At 38.8% G+C, this 17,187-nt stretch overlaps 1 protein-coding gene across 1 annotated transcript in view; it reads left to right on the top strand.

Annotated features, from left to right (window-relative positions):
• Positions 1-17,187, top strand: part of HOMER1 (homer scaffold protein 1) — a 134,427-nt gene that overhangs the window by 99,665 nt on the left and 17,575 nt on the right. Inside the window, exons 6-8 of the mRNA XM_047730129.1 lie at positions 10,603-10,759; positions 15,272-15,382; positions 16,011-16,091. Of these exons, the coding sequence (XP_047586085.1) occupies positions 10,603-10,759; positions 15,272-15,382; positions 16,011-16,091 (349 nt within the window). The remainder of the gene's footprint in view (positions 1-10,602; positions 10,760-15,271; positions 15,383-16,010; positions 16,092-17,187) is intronic.

Raw genomic sequence — 17,187 nt, 5'->3', positions numbered from 1 at the left:
AGCTATAAAGAGAAAACAGGGCAGATTGACAAAAATCAAACACATTTTATTTCCTAACTTGTATTTCACACTATGTTCTAGGTTATTAAAGGAGAAGCTCATAAAGTAGCAGAAGCAAGAATGTTCTAAAAGATTCAAATTTACCAACAAAGTTAAAATTTTGGTTGATACTGTTATACAGCCTTAAAACCATATTTATTTACTTTGGAATGAAGTATGAGAAAATACAGGAACACAAAAACAGCATTGAACTGTTCTTTCCTGTAATACCTACTTCAAGATTAGATTATTAAGCCTCAAATTGTTATGGTTTATTGTCCTTTTGTGCAGTATGCAGAAATGTATTTGGTATGACCATTTTCTTCAGCATTTACCTTTTTGTTTGAATGCAATCAGTAGGACTTTGGGGCTGTGTAAAGAAGAAAAAGGTTAATGGGAATCCTTTGGACAGCTTCTCTGTGGCCAGATCTCATTACTGACATACTAGAGACTCAAGACATGTTTAGGGAAATGAAGTAGACAAGTTTATAGTATACTGAGACATGATACCTTCACCTTTTTCTGTCCTGTTGCAGAGGCATCGTTTCAGTGTCTTCCTGCACAAAACCAATTTTTTTTAAAGATTTTTAAAATTTATTTGACAGAGAGAGATCACAAGTAGGCCGAGAGGCAGGCAGAGAGAGAGAGGGAAGCAGACTCCCCACTGAGCAGAAAGCCCGATGCGGGACTCAATCCTAGGACCCTGAGATCATGACCTGAGCCGAAGGCAGAGGCCTAACCCACAAAACCAATTTTTTAAAAAAGATTTTTATTTATTTATTTGACAGAGCGAGGGAACCCAAGCAGGGCGAGCAGCAGGTAGAGGCAGAGAGAGAAGCAGGCTTCCAACTGAGCTGGGAGCCCGATGCGGATCTTGATCTCAGGACCCTGAGATCATGACCTGAGCCGAAGACAGATGCTTACAGACTGAGCCACCCAGGAGCCCCCAAAACAAATTTTTAATTATGCCTTGTCTATGGCCCATTCCTTTCCTATGTGAATCCCTGCCTCTACAATGCTGCTTCTCCTGTCTACTTCTTATCACCATCTACCAATGCCCCCTAACCTCCTTCCTTTTTAATTTTGACTCTCTTATTATGTGTTTCCTGCCCACCCAGTCTCTTCCCATGCCAACAAATACAGGCATGAATGGAGCGGCTTAGAGACTATTCTACCAGTTTAAGAAGACCTTTCCAGCTCTTGAAGTTTATAATCCTACAGTCACAGAAAGTGTATTTAAGAGTGTTTAGAAAGTCTTTTTTTTCCTTTTGGTAATGCGGTAATTTTTTAAATTGAAGTATAATTTATAAATATGGTAGAATTCACTTTTCTTTTTACTAACATATAATGTATTATTTATTTCAGGGGTACAGGTCTGTGACTCATCATTCTTACACGAGTCACAGCACTCGTAGCTCATTCCTTCCACAATGTCCATCACCTGGCCACCCTATCCCTCTCATCCCACTCCCATCCAGCAACCCTCACTTTATTTCCTGAGATTAAGAGTCTCTTCTAGTTTGTCTCCCTCTCTGGTTTCATCTTATTTCATTTTTTTTCCCTCTCTTCCCCTATGATCCTCTGTTTTGTTTCTCAACTTCCTCGTATCAGTAAGATAATAGGATAATTGTCTTTCTCTGATTGACTTATTTCACTTAGCATAATACTCTCTAGTTCCATCCATCTCATTGCAGATGGCAAGATTTCATTTTTTTGATGGCTGCATAATAGTCCATTGTGTATATATATATATACTACCTCTTCTTTATCCATTCATCTGCTGATGGACATGTGGGCTTTTGCCATCGTTTGGTTATTGTGGATATTGCTGCTCTAAACATTGGGGTGCCTGTGCCCCTTTGGATCACTACATTTGTATTTTTGGGGTAAACACCCGGTAGTACGATTGCTGGGTCGTAGGGTAGTTCTGTTTTCAACTTTCTGAGGAACCTCCATACTGTTTTCCAGAGCAATTGCACCAGCTTGCATTCCCACCAGCAGTGTAGGAGGGTTCCCCTTTCTACACATCCTCACCAGCATCTGTTGTTTCCTGACTTGTTAAAACCTCTCATTGAGGTTTTGATTTGTATTTCCCTGATGCCGAGTGACATTGAACACTTTTTCATTTGCCTGTTGGCCATCTGGATGTCTTCTTTGCAGAAATGTCTGTTCATGTCTTCTTCACATTTCTTGATTGGATTCTTTATTCTTTGGGTGTTGAGTTTGATAAGTCCTTTATAGATTTGGAATCCTAGCCCTTTATCTGATAGGTCGTTTGCAAATATCTTCTCCCATTCTGTCAGTTACCTTTTGGTTTTGTCGACTGTTTTCTTTGCTGTGCAAGAGCTTTTTATCTTGATGAAGTCCCAATAGTTCATTTTTGCCCTTGCTTCCCTTGCCATTGGTGATGTGTCTAGGAAGAGGTTGCTATTTGTGTTCTCCTCTAGGATTTGGATGGATTCCTGTCTCACATTGAGGTCTTTCACCCATTTTCAGTCTACTTTTGTGTATGGTATAAGGAAATGGTCCAGTTTCATTCTTCTGCATGTGACTGTCCAGTCTTCCCTATACCATTTGTTGAAGAGACCCATCTTTTTTCCATTGAACCTATTTCCTCATTTGTTGAAGATTAGTTGACCATAGAGTTGAGGGTCCATTTCTGGTTTTTCTGTTCTGTTCCATTGATCTATATGTCTGTTTTTATGCCAGTACCATACTGTCTTGATGATGGCTACTTTGTAATAGAGCTTTAAGTCCAGAATTGTGATGCTACCAGTTTTGGTTTTCTTTTTCAACATTCCTCTGGCTATTTGGGGTCTTTTCTGGTTCCATACAAATTTTAGGATTATTTGTTCCATTTTTTTGAAAACAGTTGATGGTGTTTTGATAGGGATTGCATTGAATGTGTAGATTGCTCTAGGTAGCATGGACATTTTAACATATGTTCTTCCAATCCATGAGCATGGAACGTTTCCATTTCTTTGTGTCTTCCTCACTTTCTTTCACTGAGTGATCTATATAGTTTTCGGAGTACAGATTCTTTGCCTCTTTGGTTAGGTTTATCCCTAAGTATCTTATGGTTTGGGGTATAATTGTAAATGAGGTCAACTCCTTAGTTTCTCTTTCTTCTATCTCATTGTTTGTGTATAGAAATGTAACTGATTTCTATGCATTGATTTTACATCCTTCCACTTTGCTCAGTTCCTGTTTGAGTTCTAGCAATTTTGGAGTGGAGTCTTCTGGGTTTTCCACATAGAATTTCATGTCATCTGTAGAGAAAGTTTGACTTCTTTGCCTATTCAGATGCCTATGTGTGTTTTTTGTGTCCTGCAACTTTGGGGAAGTCATTTGATAGTTCTGATAGCCTTTTTGTGAAATCTTTAGGGTACTCAACATATAAATCATGTCACCTGCAAACAGATATTTTTACTTCTTCCTTTTTAATTTAGACATCTTCTATTCATTTTTATGCCTACTAGTGCTGGCTAGGACTTCTAGTACCAGTTTGAATTTGGAGTGGTGACAGTGAGCATCCTTTTCTGGTTTCTGATCTTAGAGGAAAGGATTTCAGTCTTTGATATTTGACTCTGACATTAGCTGTGTGCTTTTCATATATGGCCTTTTTTACATTGAGGTAGTTTCCTTCTATTCCTCATTTATTGAGTGGTTTTTTTTTTTTTTAATAAAAGTGTATTGAGTGTTGTCAAATGTGTTTCCTACATCATTTGAGATAATCATGTGTTTTTTTTCTTTTCTATTAATGTGGTGTATTACACTGATATTTTTTAAAGACTTATTTATTTGACAGAGAGACAGACAGCAAGAGAGGAAACACAGGCAGGGAGAGTAGAGAGGAAGAAAGCAGCTTCCTGCTGAATAGGGAGCCTGATCCAGGGCTCAATCCCAAGATCCTGTGATCATAACCTGAGCCGAAGGCAGACGCTTAATGACTGAGACACCCAGGCACCCCTATTACACTGATTTTTTAAAAGATTATTTATTTATTTATTTATTTACTTATTTATTTTTAAGATTTTATTTATTTGACAGACAGAGATCACAAGCAGACAGAGAGGCAGGCAGAGAGAGAGGAAGGGAAGCAGGCTCCCCGCTTCACAGAGAGCCCGATGTGGGGCTCGATCCCAGGACTCTGGGATCATGACCTGAGCCGAAGGCAGAGGCTTTAACCCACTGAGCCACCCAGGCGCCCCAAGATTTTTTATTTATTTATATATTTCAGAGAAAGAAAGAGAGTGAGTGCAAGCATGAGCAAGGAGAGGGGCAGAGGGAAAAGCAGACAACTTGCTGAGCAGGGACACCCCCACCCCCCGCCCCATGCAGAACTCAATCCCAGGACCCTGGTATCATGACCTGAGCTGAAGGCAGGCACTTAATCAGCTGACCCACGTAGGTGCCCCTACACTGATTTTTATATGTTGAACCTTCCTTGCATTCTAGAATCTCTTTGTTATTTTTTTTAATGGTGTCTTTCAAAGAGAAGTTTCTAATTGTTATGAAATCCTTTTATTTTTTCATGGATCCTGCTTTTGGTGTTTTATCTAAGAAACCTTTTCCTAACCCATGGAAAGGTTGTCTCCTGTGGTTTCTTCTAGGAGTTTTATATTTTATAACAGTTTTAAGTTTTCAGTTAAATTTTATATGGGATTATGAGACATAACTCAAGATTCTGTGTGTGTGTATTTATCTAGTTCATTTAGCATCATTTGTTTAAAAGGCTATTCTTTTTCCTTTGAATTGCCTTTAGATTTTTTAAATCTTCAATTCAGTCATTTCCAGATATTTTCATTTCTTTGTGAAGATCCCACTTTCTGTCTGGCATAATACAAGAACTTCCTTTCATATATTTCCTATAATATCTAATGGTAATGAATTCCCCAGCTTTTCTTTGTCTGAAAAACTCATTATTTCACCTTCATTTAGAAATGTCTTACCACTGTGTGTAAAATTCTGGGTTGAGAATTATTTTCTTTTGGCACTATCACAGTTGCCTTCTGGACTGCATAGTTTGATGAGAAACTACTGTAACTGTCATTTTGTTCCTTTATATGTAATATGTTTTGGGGCCTTTTGGATTTGTCATTAAATGACCTTTATTTATTTAATTTTTAATTCTCATGCATTGCACCTTCAAATATTTCTTCTGCTATCTTTTTTCTTTTTTCTCTTTCTGGGATGCCAATTAGACATTTGTTAGACAGTTTGGTATCCACTCTCCTCCCCTACCCCCCCCCTGCCCCCCCCCCCCCGCATGTCTTAGATACTGTGTTTCTTTTTTCTTTTTTTTCTCTTTGTGTTTCAGTTGGGCTAATTTTAAGATTTATTTATTAGAGAGTGCTGGAGTGGGGGGCAGAGGGAGAGAGAGAAACAGACTCCCCACTGAGCAGGGTGCCTTACTTGGGGTTCAGCCCTAGCATCCCAGGATCATGACCTAAGCCAAAGGCAGATGCTTAACTGACTAAGCCAACCCGGTGTCCCCAGTTTGGCTAATTTCAATTGGCCAAATGAACTGATTTCTAAATTACACCAAAACAAGACATTCTGTTTAGGAATACTAACTTTTTCCTGAATGGGTCCTTTGTAGATTCTCCAAGTTCCAGATCTGTGTTTTATATATGAAATCTCTTGTTATTTTTTTTTTTCCCCACAGGCGCCCAGGGGGTTCCCACCTGCCCCCCCCCCCACGCACACACCGAGGGACGCGGGGCACAGACGCACACGCATGGCCCTACGGGGCCGCCGGGTAGCCCCCTCCCGACGGCCACGCAAAGACCGTGGTGTGGCGCAGCAACCCCGGCCCCAGGGGGCGTGGGGTGGGGCGGCGGAGTCTGGAGGAGAAGGGAACCCTCCTCCCCACGGGCCCGACCGCCCCGACCCGAGGCGGACGGGCGACCCCCAAAGGGTCTTTAAACCTCCGCGCCTGGACGCGCTAGGTACCTGGACAGGGGACTCTTGTTATTTTGTATGCTTGATAGATTGATTTAGAATGGAAATCTAAATAGTAGAATCCATAGATTATACTAATCAAGGCCAGTGTGAAATCCTGTCCCAAATGTAAGATTCGAAATACTTACATTTAAACTTATATTAAAAACTTAATTAAAATTTAATAGTTAAAACATTTACTATTCATTATGTTAATTAATTTAACCCTAGGTTGGTTTTGTAATTACTTCATAAAGAATGCATTTTACTTTAATGAATACCTTTTTTTTCCCCCATTTAGGTTGTCATGTGTTAGCTAAACCTGCATAGATTGGCAAGCTCTGGGCTGTGCTCAAAGTGGAAGGATAGGTGGTATAACTAGAAAATACTTGTTGGAGAAGACCTGAATCTGTGAAAGAGAAGAATGCATTCTTGATGTTTGATGCTGAATATAGAAAATTTAGAGCAAAAAATCATAGGGAAGCAAAGTGAAAGTCTGATTGGGAGGAAGAAACCCTCTCAGGCAAGCCAGCTTGACTAGAACAGGAGATGTAACCCATGTGTCTCAATCCAAGAAGATTAGGCAGATTGATACCACCAAGCAGTTAACACAGTTCTCTATGGATGTTGTTTGGGTGTCCCCAAAATTTAACTCAATTCTTAAACTACCTAGAGATAGCATCAGACTTCACAGGGTAAGGGCTCAGACCCACAATATTGCTTCCTCTTCAGATGCCAATCTCAAGTCCAGGTTGTTTCTGATATATTGGCTATAAATTAGAGGTTCCCACAAGTTGTTGGATTAAGTTCCTAGAGAGACTCACAGAACTGAGGAAACTGGTTTTACTCACTAGATGATCAGTTTATTGTAAAGGATATGAATGAACAGCTGGGTGAAATGATGCATAAGACAAGATCATGAAAGCAGGAGCTTTTTCTGTGGAGTTTGGGGTCTAGCACATAAATGTTTCTGGGTCACCAACATCCTCTAAAGCTCTCAGAAACCCATTCTTTTGGGGTTTTATGGAGGCTTCATTGCTCAGATATGATTGATAAACTCAGTGGCCCTTGGTGACTGACTTCTAGCCCATCTCCCCTCCCTGGAGACCAGGACGTGGGACTGAAAGTTTCAGCTCGTTAGTCAAAGTTGGTTTTCCTGGAAATCAGCCCCCACATCTTTAGAAGGGTTCTAAAAATGACCTCATTGACATAAACTCTGTTGTAGTGGAAAGGAGCTTCTTTTGAATAGCAATATCTCCGTTTCCACTTTAAGACTCTAGAGGGATTTCTGAAACAGGACAAAAGACCAAATGTAACAAAAGATGCCCCCAGGAGTTTGATATTTGCATATATCAAGTGTTTAAATTAGTTCAATAAGATTTTAGTTGTCAGATTGAAGGGTCTCCTTAAATAAAACTCCTCTATAGGGAAAAAAGTGGTAGGTGGTTTTAAAAAATATGTAATTAAGTCAGAACAGGTGCATGCTTTGCTCAGAAAAACCGAATTTGGAAAATTATTCCACAAAAGACAGAATAGAAAATAATTTTCAAGGATAGAAATGGGTTGTAAATTAATGGCTTAGCTTATTGTTTGATTTTTGTCCTTTCATGTTTAGATGAAATTTTCTCAGTAAACTTTGGAAAAATTTTAAAACTTTTTATTTGTAACTAATTTTAGACTTATAGAAGAGTTAAAAAACTATGTAAAGAAACCCTCACCCAGCTTCCTTTATTGTTAGCATTTCTTACAAGCCATAATAATTATCAAATTAATATCGATACAGTAGTACTAACTCTGGTTTACAAGACTCATTTTCATCATTGCCCTTTTCCTAGGAATCTATCCATTTGCATTTAATTATGTCTTCTTATTCTCCACCATTCTGTTTCTCACTCTTGTCTTCTCTTGACACTGGAAGAGTACCAACCAGTTTTTTTTTTTTTTTAAGATTTTATTTATTTATTTGACAGACAGAGATTACAAGTAGGCAGAGAAGCAGGCAGAGAGAGAGAGGAGGAAGCAGGCTCCCTGCTGATCAGAGAGCCCGATTCGGGACTCGATCCCAGGACCCTGCGATCATGACCTGAGCTGAAGGCAGAGGCTTTAACCCACTGTGCCACCCAGGTGCCCTGCAACCAGTTATTTTGTAGAATTTCCTCGGTTTGGGTTTATGATGTTATCTCATGTTTAGAATGAGGTTATGCCTTTTTGGCAAGAATACCACAGAAATTATCTTGTGTCTTTCCCTATGCATTGTATCAGAGGGTTCAAGTTGCTGATACATCTTCTTATTAGTGATGAGATTTAGAGATCTTACTGATAAGAGCATGCTTTCTTTTATATACTACATAATTAAATTGCTTTTAAAAATATCAGTCCAAGGTGACTGGGTGGCTCATTCAGTTAAGCATCCAACTCTTGATTTCTGCTCAGGTCATGGAGCTCAGGCTTATGAAATCAATTCCCGTGCGGGACATGGAGCCTGCTTAAGATTCTCTCTCTCCCGGGACGTCTGGGTGGCTCAGTTGGTTAAGCAGCTGCCTTCGGCTCAGGTCATGATCCCAGCGTCCTGGGATCGAGTCCCACATTGGGCTCCTTGTTTGGCGGGGAGCCTGCTTCTCCCTCTGCCTCTGCCTGCCATTCTGTCTGCCTGTGCTCACTCGCTCTCTTCTCTCTCTGACAAATAAATAAAATCTTTAAAAAAAAAAAAAAAAAAGATTCTCTCTCTCCCTTTACCCCTCCCCCCTCCCATATCTCTCTTTCCCCCTCCCTCTTTTCCTTCCTCCCTCTCTTAAAAAAAAAAAAAAGGGAAAAAAAAAACAAAAAAAAAACAGAAAAATCAGTCCATCAAAGCATTTACTCTGTGATATAAATAACCTACCAAAAACCAAAAATGCAGATTACAGAAAGCCATCATCATCACTAGTTAGTTAACAGGATGAGGCTTATAGAATTTCACTAAAAGGAGGAAACTGTTAAATAATAAGAAAGAAGAGGGGCGTCTGGGTGGCTCAGTCAGTTAGGCATCTTACTCTTGTTTTTGGTTCAGGTCATGATCTCAAAGTCCTGCAGGCTTGAGCCCCATTCCGGGCTCCGTGTTCAGCCGGGAGTCCATTGAGATTCTCTCTCCTGTCCCTTACCCACTCCCTGTGTGTGTGTTCTCTCTCTCTCTCTCTCTCTCTCTCAAATAAATACATCTTTTTCTTTCAGATGAGGCAATTCTTTCTTTAGGGGACAGTTAACAAAGGAATTATCAAGAGAGGAATCTTCCCAGTTAATAGGATTGTCTTTATAATAGAAAAATTGTCTTGGTTCAGGCAGTTAACTTTGGATAACTTATTAAGTAGAACAGTAAATGAAGAAATAGCTTTTTGCTTTTTGGGTTTTTTTGTTTGTTTTATATGTGACATGGAATTCTTTCAGAAATTAAGTCATTAGGACCAATGTCTACGTGTAGCCTCTCATAATATCTGAAATAAATGTATTGTGACAAATTTTTCGTGTATTAGGCATTTCAAAATTATGAGTAATGTGAAATAAATCAATAACAGTTACAGAAGAAATACTACATTACATGTCTCAAGCCTTATTGACATTGCAGCATCCTTACGTGTTTCACAAAGGAATGAAATTGTACTTCAGGGTTTCCTGCATTTGGTGCAGCCACTATGGAAAACAGTTTGAAGGTTTCTCAGAAATTAAAAATAGGAATATTATATGATCCATTAATTTCACTTCTGGGCATTTACCCAAAGAAAATGAAAATACTAATTCTAAAAGATACACGCACCCTTAGGTTTATTGCAGCATTATTTACAATGGCCAAGATAGGGAAGCAGCCCAAGGTCCATCAATAGATGAATGGATAAAGAAGATGTGGTATGGGGGCGCCTGGGTGGCTCAGTTGTTAAGCATCTGCTTTCGGCTCAGGTCATGATCCCAAGGTCCCAGGGATCGAGCCCCGAATCGGGCTTCTTGCTTAGCCGGCAGCCTGCTTCCCCCTCTCTGTCTCTGCCTGTCTGTGGTCTCTCTGTCAAATAAATAAATAAAATACTAAACACACACACACATACACACACACAAATATCAGAATATAATCAGACGGGTGGATGGAACAGAGCAATACACTGGATCCTGTGTGTGTTTTGGTCTGTTAGAAAACTAGATCCCAAAATTGTAAATTGTGTATAATTATCTCTGTTGTACTCTAGAAATACCATATTATATGTCAGCCATATTTTTATTAAAAATAAAAAAATTTAATACCCATCTCTAAAAAATAACACAGTACATTGTTAGGTTTTGCCTGTAGATATTTTTCAGGATATAATGTTTATTCCTCAAAAGAGAATGGGTAGATACTGTTCTGTAGATATAGTATCTGTCCTAATGAAGGTGGGAACAGGTCTGCATTAAGCCTACTACTGTGATACTTTTACTGTTTCTTCACTTGCAGGATTTTCTTCAGCAGGAAGATTTCAGTGAAATATTTGTTTTTATTCTTTTCGGATTATCTTTGAGACATTCATGGGCTGTAAAACGATAAAGCTAATAGAATGGAGTACTGCTGCACCTCCAAAGTGACAATATTCAGTGTAATAGAATTTTCTTCTCTTTTAGTTCAGCAATCAGCAAACACTGGGAGGCTGAACTGGCTACCCTCAAAGGAAATAATGCCAAACTCACTGCGGCCCTTTTGGAGTCCACTGCCAATGTGAAACAATGGAAACAGCAGCTTGCTGCCTATCAGGAGGAAGCAGAACGTCTGCACAAGCGGGTAAGCTCAGAGCTGCAGCTGGCCCTGGGGACTGATGCCTAACACGTCTTCCTGACCAGCAGAGACATACATGTAGGTTCCTTGCAAGGATATCTGGAGATAGTCATTTCTTGTCAGAACATACATATAGATGGTAGCAAATGTGGGTTTATTAGTTAAAAATACTTTTCTGGGGCGCCAGGGTGGCTCAGTGGGTTAAGCCTCTGCCTTCAGCTCAGGTCATGATCTCAGGGTCCTGGGATTGAGTCCCGCGTTGGGCTCTCTGCTCAGCAGGGAGCCTGCTTCCCCCTCTATCTGCTTGCCTCTCTGCCTACTTGTGATCTCTCTCTCTCTCTCTCTCTCTCTGTCAAATAAATAAAATATTTTAAAAAGAAAAATACTTTTCTATTCTGCCACTTACTAGCTCTCTGACCTTTGGTAAGTTACCCTTTCTGCTCAATATTCTATGTATAAAATAGGAATAATAATATATAGTCTGTAGAATTCCTGTGAAAATGAACAGAAAAAATGAATTGATGTGCAGTTGCACCGAGTTAATGATAGATGCTTTTATTATTTAATTTTATTGTGTTTTTTTTGAGGAAGGAACAACTTAAAAAATACAGGTAAGAAGTTCTTTATAAAGGTTGGTTACACAAAGTTTCCCCCACTATCCAAAAGTAAAGCAATCCTGTGAAACCGTTCTTAAGCCAAAGTAGTATAACGGTAAGAGTATCTCCTGCTTTCCAGAAGTTCACTTTGTCTTTACGAAAGACCTATGTTAGTGTCTGTTTTTGCTAACCGACAAATCTGAGGACCATTTTTAGTTTTGCCAATAAAAGCTTTTACCATACTAATACAGGTCTTTTATGAATGTGAAGTGGCCTAATGCAAACTCTCAGAAAGTGGGGGACACTTGTATTTGTAATTTCAAACAGGAAAAGAAGATCAGAAATCCCAGTATAAATAATATTAGAAGCCCAAACAGTTACTTGAGAAGAATTTTTTTGTATTCAGAGCATTTGCATTTACCCAGCAGGACGTAGATGCCACTAGTTTCCTTTTTTAGGAAGCATACCAAAGAAGTGAATTTCATAGACCATAGGAAATGGGTTTACTACCAGAGCACAATTTGAGGAATGGAGTAGGATCAGGGTGACGGGGAAAGTAATATGAAATAGAGACAGGGAGGGAGAGTAAGAAACCTGAGTAAATGTCATCCTATTGTATGTATAAAGGTTAACTTACGAGGAAGAAGAAGGAAGTTATTTAATATGTATAGAATTTCCATTTTGCAAGATGATAAATTTCTGGACATCTTTTTCATAACAGTGTGAATATACTTAACACTACTGAATTGTACATTTAAAAATGGCTAAGATGATAAATTTTATTCTGTGGTTTTTACCACAATAAAATAAATTAATCCATAACAGTTAACTCATGAGCCAATAAATAGTCACTAAAGAACTGTCATATCCCCTTACTGTATAATCTCTGTCCTTAAGGAAATTTTGGGTTAAATTGTGAATTGGATTTTAAAGATCTAAGAAATGAAATCTTTCTTTTTATTCACATTTATAATTTTCAGTGCTCTTCTTTCCCTCTTGTAGATTAGAATTTCCATCAGGTGTCATTTCCTTGAAGCCTAAATTCCTTTGCAGTTTCAGCCCGAGTGGTGTAAGGGGCAGCTTTTGGTATTTACCATAGGTTGTGTTTCCTAGTTCTTCACATGTCTAGTCATTTTAGTTGTATGTTAGACATTTGAAATTAGATGACGTACAGTAAGATTCTTTTATCTTACTCTGAATGATGTTGATTTTTGTTTGAGCCAAGCAGTTAAACTTACTTACAGATTTCCCTAAATTGTGGAGGTATGGACTTAGGCTTCATTAGAGTCCATTTATTTTAATTTTGGCCTTTAACCCTATGGTAAATTCCCTAGTCCTGGGAAATCTTTATTTCTAAGGCATAACCCTTCTGGTGTTTCACTGGAAAGCTTGAGCTAATAACCCATGTCCTCTAATTTGATAGGACTGAAACATCAAACTCTTCTCTCTGTGGTGAACCCCACCACAACTCAGCTCCTGCAGCCTTCCAGCTCCTCCCAACAGTCCCATACTGGACTCCTTGGATCTTACCTGTGTGTGTGTAGTTCAAGGGTTAGCCAAAGATTTGAAGGGAGTCTATATGTTTATTTGGGGGCTTTCTTCATACAGTTCCTCCAATTTCTAGCTGCTTCAGCTGTGCTAAGGAATCCCCAGACCCTCAGGCTTCTCAGGGCAAAAAGACCACAGGTTTCTATTTAAGTTCTAGTCAAGCAATGCAGCCTACTACAGAGTTCCTTCAAGCAAAAGGATGTGTAAATGTGTTTGTTTTTTTTTTTTAAATTAAATTTAATTTTTTTCAGTGTTCCAAGATTCATTGTTTATGCACCACACCCAGTGCTCCATGTAATACGTGCCCTCCTTAATACCCACCACCAATCTCACCCAACCCCCCACCACCTTCCCATCCAAAACCCTCAGTTTGTTTCTCAGAGTCCACAATCTCTCATGGTTCATCTCCACCTCCGATTTCCCCCAACTCACTTCTCCTCTCCATCTGCCTGTGTCTTCCTTGTTATTCCTTATGCTCCACAAGTAAGTGAACCAAATGATAACTGACTCTCTCGGCTTGACTTATTTCACTCAGCATAATCTCTTCCAGTCCCGTCCATGTTGATACAAAAGTTGGGTATTCATCCTTTCTGATGGAGGCATAATACTCCATTGTATATACAGACCATATCTTCTTTATCCATTCATCTGCTGAAGGGCATCTTGACCCTTTCCCCAGTTTGGTGACCGTGGTCATTGCTCCTGTGACCGTTGGGGTACAGATGGCCCTTCTTTTCACTACATCTGTGTCTTTGGGGTACCCAATGTGATTGCTTTCTTTCTGTCTCTTGCTCTACTTTGTCACTTACCAGGGTATTCAAACGGTTGAATTTTACGTTTTGGTCATGATTTGCAGTTGTTATCTTTGGGAAGGTTTTTCCAGTAAAAAGTACTCCATCATAATCAGAACTGGAACTCCCCATGATGAATTCATTATCTATCTAATTGGACAAAAAAAATAAAAAAACTCCTATATATTGAACAATAAGGAAATAATTCCCAAGATTTTGAATACATTTCATTTTGTGGACCACAGGACAGGAAAGCCTAGAGGAATTAAGTAAATAGGAATGACTTTCTGGTGAAAGTAAATGCTGAGCTGAGAGCTGAAGGTTTGCTAATGTCTGAACAGCTTCAGTGGTAAGAGTGGATATTCTAGTTAAGTCAGCAAGATGGGTGTGAGAGTGGTTTATTCTTAGCATGAGGAGACTTGCCTATTCTTAGCTGGAAAAACCACATATGTGGTGTCTTGGGTGATGAGGATGGTTAAGTAGTTAAGGACTGATGTATGTAAGACCTGAGGGTTTAGATTTGATATTGTAAAAAATGAGACTTTGAAAGACTTTGAATGAAGGAGTTACACAATGATAAATGAATGTTAGTTTATAGGAGGTAAAAATAGACAAAGATTATAATTATGTCCTCTGGCGGGCCATTGCTGTGGTCTAGGCCTGGATGATCAGGTTCTGCACAAAGCTATTAGTACATGAATAGAAAGGAAGAAAGTGTTTAGAAATGTAGAGTAACATTTATGGAGGGTAAGTAGATAATGGAAAATGTGAAGAAGAAGGATTTGCGTTTCGTTAATAGTCTAGAATTTATTGCATTCTTCTAGTCAGGCACAATGTATGAGATCCTGATGTGTGTAAAGAGCTGTGATGGAGTGTGCATGCATGTTTTTGTGTTGACTGTTGTGTATTTTGACTGTTGGATCCATCAATGTTGTTGGATGGTTTAACTTTGAGGGACAGTGCCCTTCTCTCTTCTCTCAGAAAATACCAAGTTAAAAGTTATGTAGCTCTTTGGGCCCTTAGTACATTCTTACTGACTAAAGAATGTTTTCTTTTGCTACAGAGACACTATTGATGTGAAGTCATTCTAGTATCGACTGATTTAAGTTGTATTTTAAGCGTATCTTTTCTTCCAGATTCTCTTACATTTTGGAAATGTATTTGAAAAATTTCTCACTTCGGCAAGGCCAGTTTTCAGAAGCCATGTTTAATTTGAAAGCTGCAGATGGAAGGCAGATGGCTCTATCTGATTTGGAATATGTTGTCATAAGAAAATCTTAAAGGAGCCTTTCATTATAGGGGTTCTCAACTGTCATTAATCAATTAAGCTTTCCTAACTTTTTCCATGACCAAACCATGTAAATAATTATTCCCCAGTCTTTTTTTCATTGTCCTAAATTCGTAAATTCGTAGATTCGTAAAGAATCTATTCATTCTACCTTAAGTATCTTAATATTTCTCAAAATTGATTTTCATATGTTGTTTAAAAGTCATGATTTACCTGTCCAGGGCTGATTACATTTTCTGCAAGAAATCTCTTGAGATAGTCCTACAGCTTAACCTGTGTTCTCATTTCATCTTAGGTGACTGAGCTTGAATGTGTTAGTAGCCAAGCCAATGCAGTGCACACCCACAAGACAGAATTAAACCAGACAATACAGGAACTAGAAGAGACGCTGAAAGTGAAGGAAGAGGTATTTGCTCCTTCTCACTCATCTGTAACCCAGCTACCGTAGGTGCACAAACTCCTGGAGTCTCTGTCAGATTTACAAGTGCTTTATGGAATAAAGTAAGGTTGTGGGGTGTTTTTGAGGGGGAGATTAAATTTTTTTTCTATTGACAACGAAGCTTGTTCCTATTTTCTCCATCCTTGTTTCTGCTGTGAGGAACTACGATGAGGCAGTCAGACTGAGATACTTGCCTTCTGTGAGAGAGTTGCATTCGTAACATCAACAGAAAACTGTGAGAGGTTAAATGAATTTTACAAGCTGTTGCTTTCTCTGGTTTCCAGTCATAGGATTTAATAGCACAGGAAAGAATTATACCCACAAGGCTTGAAGCAGCCTTAAAATGTTCTGATGGTTGTTTCTAAGCAGTGCTGTACTGAAGCCACCAAGCAGACTTGTTGCTTCAGATTATCATGTATTAGACAACATACCCATAAAGATGAATTCACTCTTCTAAAAATCAGCATAAAGGAATGTTTTTAAAATTATTCTCTTCTAAGGACTAAGATAATAATTTCAGGGGGAAAATAAGACTTTCTCTGTGCTTGATTTCGTTTAAATATTGTTGCTAAAAACATTGCTCTACTTTTTGTAGGAAATAGAAAGACTAAAACAAGAAATTGATAATGCCAGAGAACTACAAGAACAGAGGGACTCTTTGACTCAGAAACTACAGGTGAGCTATAATAATATTTTGATTCATTTCTACATAGAGAGAATCATCAGTCATTCTTTGACATAGTGACTTTTTTTCTGAAACTTCATTTTGGAGGTTCTCAGTCATTTTTCCAGGACTTCTGATTCATGACTGATCTTTGATTCTCCAAAAATTGTGATAACCTCACGTAGGTAGCATAGGATCATCATAGATGGTCATTTATTAATTGCCTTTAGTAAATTATTGTAGGAATTTCTACTTTTTAACATAAAAACTCTCTGAATTTAAAGAGAATTTCTCACATGGATTTCATTCAGTCAGAGAGTTCTACTGATTTTTTTTTACACTGAACTAATGAGTATGAATTGCAATAGTAGTTTTGCCCTAATGGAAATTAAGCTAGTGACCTCTTTCTTTCTCTATTCTTCTGAATTTTACTCACCTTTTTTGCATAAATAATGTTTCCTGACTCTAATTTACATACATATATCCTGTATCAGTGATTAGGGAAAATTTTTTGAATTCATTATCAAAGTCTCTGGCACCTCTGGCCCTCTTTTTTACAACCCAGGGGTCAGCTGCCTCTATAAAATAAGATTAGGACCACTTTAGAGTTTGGAGTAGAAATAAATGTATGTACAGAGTGAGGAATTTTGGATCAGGGTGATAAGTGGGACCTGAAAGCCCAGGAATAGGAGAGTACCTCAATTGTAATGAGAGTCTTGCATTCATTGAGGGCTTCCTATGTGCCAGACACGCTGCTAAGCACTTTACTTCTGTTGTGCATTTTCTTCTTGTAGCAGTCACCTGAGGAAACTGAGGCTTGTATAGGTTCATTTGTCCAATCTCCATTTATATAGGTAGTCAGAATTCTGGGACAGTGGAGAAAGGCTGTAGGTTCTTCGTATGGCATGAAACGTTTCCCTCTCCCTCTCCCATCACTGACTTGCAGCCGTCTGGTTTGTTTTGGCTAGCCCTATTAATTGTTGTTCCCACATTTTAATGATCTGTGTAAATTACTGGTTCTCGAGTGGGGCAGTTTCGTGCCAGGCGACATGTAGCAATGTGCCGAGACAATTTTGATTGTCACAACTCGGGCAGTACTATTGACCTG

This window comes from Lutra lutra, chromosome 5 (assembly GCF_902655055.1).
Source record: "Lutra lutra chromosome 5, mLutLut1.2, whole genome shotgun sequence".
NCBI lineage: Eukaryota > Metazoa > Chordata > Mammalia > Carnivora > Mustelidae > Lutra > Lutra lutra.
This window is presented reverse-complemented; position numbering and strand designations above follow the sequence as displayed.